Source organism: Hipposideros armiger, unplaced genomic scaffold (assembly GCF_001890085.2).
Source record: "Hipposideros armiger isolate ML-2016 unplaced genomic scaffold, ASM189008v1 scaffold_10, whole genome shotgun sequence".
In the NCBI taxonomy this organism is placed as follows: Eukaryota; Metazoa; Chordata; class Mammalia; order Chiroptera; family Hipposideridae; genus Hipposideros; species Hipposideros armiger.
Genome location: NW_017731360.1, coordinates 723,773 through 727,018, shown reverse-complemented (window position 1 = coordinate 727,018; position 3,246 = coordinate 723,773). Strand labels below are relative to the sequence as shown.

The following is a 3,246-nucleotide window of genomic DNA, read 5'->3' as shown; positions in this document are numbered from 1 at the left end:
AAAAAAAAAAAAAAGAGTAAAATTGGCATAAAGATGAGATCCTATCATATACCTGAAATAGAAATACTAATTTTTTTCATCCAAACTTTACTCACCCTTCAAAGTCCTACCTGAATCCATGTCATCCATGAAGCCATTCCCACTCTGATCTTTCCTTCTTTTTGTTTATATTACTATAGCTAATCCAACATCCATTTCCTTATCCCATGTCTACCTCCTCTACTAAAGCTGGAAAAGCTACTGTTGACTTTCCTAGCCTCTCTTAGGTAGGGGGTAGTCATGTCACAGCAGCCAACTTGCAACCATAAGAGAAAGGCCAAGGTGGTCGAGTGGCACATTGGTTAAGAGCGGGCTTGGGACGCCAGCTCTGAGCAGCAGGGCCTCGGTTCGGATCCCACATGAGGGCCAGTGACGCTGTGCCCTCTACAGCTAAGATGGTGAACAACAGCTTGACCTGGAGCTGGGCTGCTGTGAGTTGCCGGCGACGGCGAGGCTGCAGTGAGGCTACAGTGGGCTGCTGTAAAGCTACTGTGAGTGGCTGGCAGCCAGCGTGAGCTGCCAAGAGCCACCATGAGTAGCCATCCAGTGGCTGGCAACCCATCTGCCTCACCCGGGAAGAGCGCAATGATAACACCAACATGGGCCAGTGAAGCAATGTCCTCCACAACAAGACTAAAGAACAAAAGGACAGCAACTTGTCTGTTCCCCTCCCCCAATTCCCCAATAAAATCTTAAAAAAAAAGAGAGAGAGAGAGAGAGAGAGAGAGAAAGGCCAAGGGAAAGGCAGAGGTGCCAGCACAGGACCAAGAGTCCTGGCTTCATTAAACTGATGAACCAGCCACATACCTGTGGGCTTCGACAATTGACCTTCATTTGTTTAAGCCCCTGTTAGATTTTTTTCATTACTTGCATCCAAAAGCATTCCTAATTTATGCAGCCATACATGGCATGTCCTACACAGCCTTGCAAATTCTGTTTGAACGATTTACTATGTTTCAGGCACTGTAAAAATTATGTTATAACCGTTGTCTGATATAATCACAACAACCTTATAAGGGAGGTACTATTATCCCATTTTACAGATATGGAAATTGAGGTACAAAGAGATAGGTAACTGCCGTATACTATAGTTCTATACTGCCTTGCGTTACCAGTTAATGGTTCCCCCTTACAATTTTAAAGTCCTTGAGTGCAGGAACCACATACTTACTTAACGGAAAACCAAAGTGTGAAAGGGTCCACAAAAACAGGGCCATTGGTGATTCTGTCCCTGACCTGTGAAGCCTCTCAGCCCTGTGTCCTGCCATGGAATGTTATATAGCACCTGCCAGAGTCATCCTTCGAGGTTCAGGGCTGTATAGCCACACAAAGTTGGCCTCATGGGAAACTCCAGGAATCCACCAGGGAGCTGGTGCCAGCATCAGTTGTTCACTGTCTGCAGCGGACATGCTGAATCATGGGCTCTGAGCAAGGTCCTAAGAGGTTATTAGCATTTAAGAAACTATAAGCAAAAGTAAAAGGCAGGCACTGCATCTCCCATTGCTTGTACTATTCCAGATGGACAATAGTATACACGCATCAAAATGCTAATGAATTATTATTGTTTTAAGTGTGTAGTGGGGCAGAGACAGTGGGGAGTGATGTTTCATATCCTAAAGGGAACATTTAGCAACATCGAACAATCAGGGGACCATACTTTTGGTTTGGTAATAATTTGGCCTCTTCTCATTAATATTCCTAAATAAATACCAATATTAGGCAGTTATAATGCAATATAAAGGACAGTGGACTTGGAGTTAGCCCTAATGGGTTGAGGTCCTAGTTCTGCAACTTAGCTGTGTGACAAGGAGCAAGCAACTACATCCCCTGAGCCTCAGACATAAAACGGCGGGAGTAACACTTGCCTCCTAGGGTTGCTGTGGGGAATCAAACAAGATTATGGACATGAAAGTGCTTTATCAATAACAAAACACTGAACATATGTTAGGGGTTACAATTACTTATAGTCACCTCTGACATCAGTGACTTAACTGTCATTCTTACCCAGCATGTACCAGCATGTATGAGATAAACCTCCAGGCTTCCTCCCTCTTCGTAGGATTATAGATCAATGGGCTCTCCAAGATGCCCGTGTCCAAGGTGATCCACTGTTTCTGAGGCTTCCACACCGCATAGTAAATAAACACTGCCAGCTGACAGGGAGAGACAGAAATGAATGTTAACCACGCCCTCTGCAGAGAGGCCCCATTACAGCCCATGGCACTCCCTTTGCTTCAAATGGTTAGCTCTCAAGTGGACTATTCCATTGCATGTGCTCAGAAGATGACAGGAAGTAAATTTCCCTGCCGTATATCTGACCACATCACCGAGGTCACATCCTGCTTCCTCCAGTGATTAGGAGCTGCCCTTGACCAAATTGTAAAGAAGACTCTTTCTGAAGCCTTTTCCCCTCCTACATGCCCACTGCCCTTATCACCCTTACCTCCACCATTTGGTCTTTCATTTACACCTTAGTATGAAATGAAGTCACTGCTGGCTTCCAAAGTATAGAGTGGGGAAAGAGGAAAATGGTCACTTTACAGTGGAGACACATAGCCAACATGACCTTAACCAAGTGATGAAGGCTCATATCACCAGGGATGTCATATGGAATGTCCCCTACTCCATGATATGATGTGATGTGATGATGTGATGTGAAGGGCACTTCAGCTCTGTGGTGTTCTTCCCCAAAACCCATACTTCCAGTCTAATCATGAGAAAAACATCAGACAAACCCCATTTGGAAGATATTCTACAGGATACCTGGCCAGTACTCCTCAAGACTATCAAAGTCATGAAAAACAAAGACAGACTGAGAAACTGTCACAGATCAGAGGAGACTGGGGAGACATGACAACTAAATGCAGTGTGACACCCTGTGTTGGAGGGCACAGCAGGGACAGAAAGAGGACATTAATGGAAAAACTGGTAAAATCCAAACCAAGTCTGGAGTAATATACCAATGTGAGCTTCTTCTTTTTATTTTAATGTTTTATTTATTTATTTATTTATTTATTTATTTATTTATTTATTTATTTTATTTTGCGGGCAGGCATAGCCCACCAGTCTAACAGGCAACCTTGTTGTTAGGAGCATGTGCTCTCACCAGCTGAACCATCCTGCCCGCTGTTGGCAGCTCAGCGGCAGCTCAGCTCAGGCGCAGCTCACTGGCCCATGTGGGAATCGACCTGGCGACCCTGTTGTTCA

General features: G+C 44.7%; 1 protein-coding gene across 5 annotated transcripts in view; it reads right to left on the bottom strand.

The window, feature by feature from the left end:
* Positions 1 to 3,246, bottom strand: part of RHBDL2 (rhomboid like 2) — a 50,145-nt gene that overhangs the window by 22,813 nt on the left and 24,086 nt on the right. For all 5 annotated transcript variants that reach the window (XM_019658087.1, XM_019658123.1, XM_019658097.1 and 2 more), the window contains one exon: positions 2,044 to 2,192. In XM_019658087.1, coding sequence (XP_019513632.1) covers positions 2,044 to 2,192 — 149 coding nt within the window. The remainder of the gene's footprint in view (positions 1 to 2,043; positions 2,193 to 3,246) is intronic.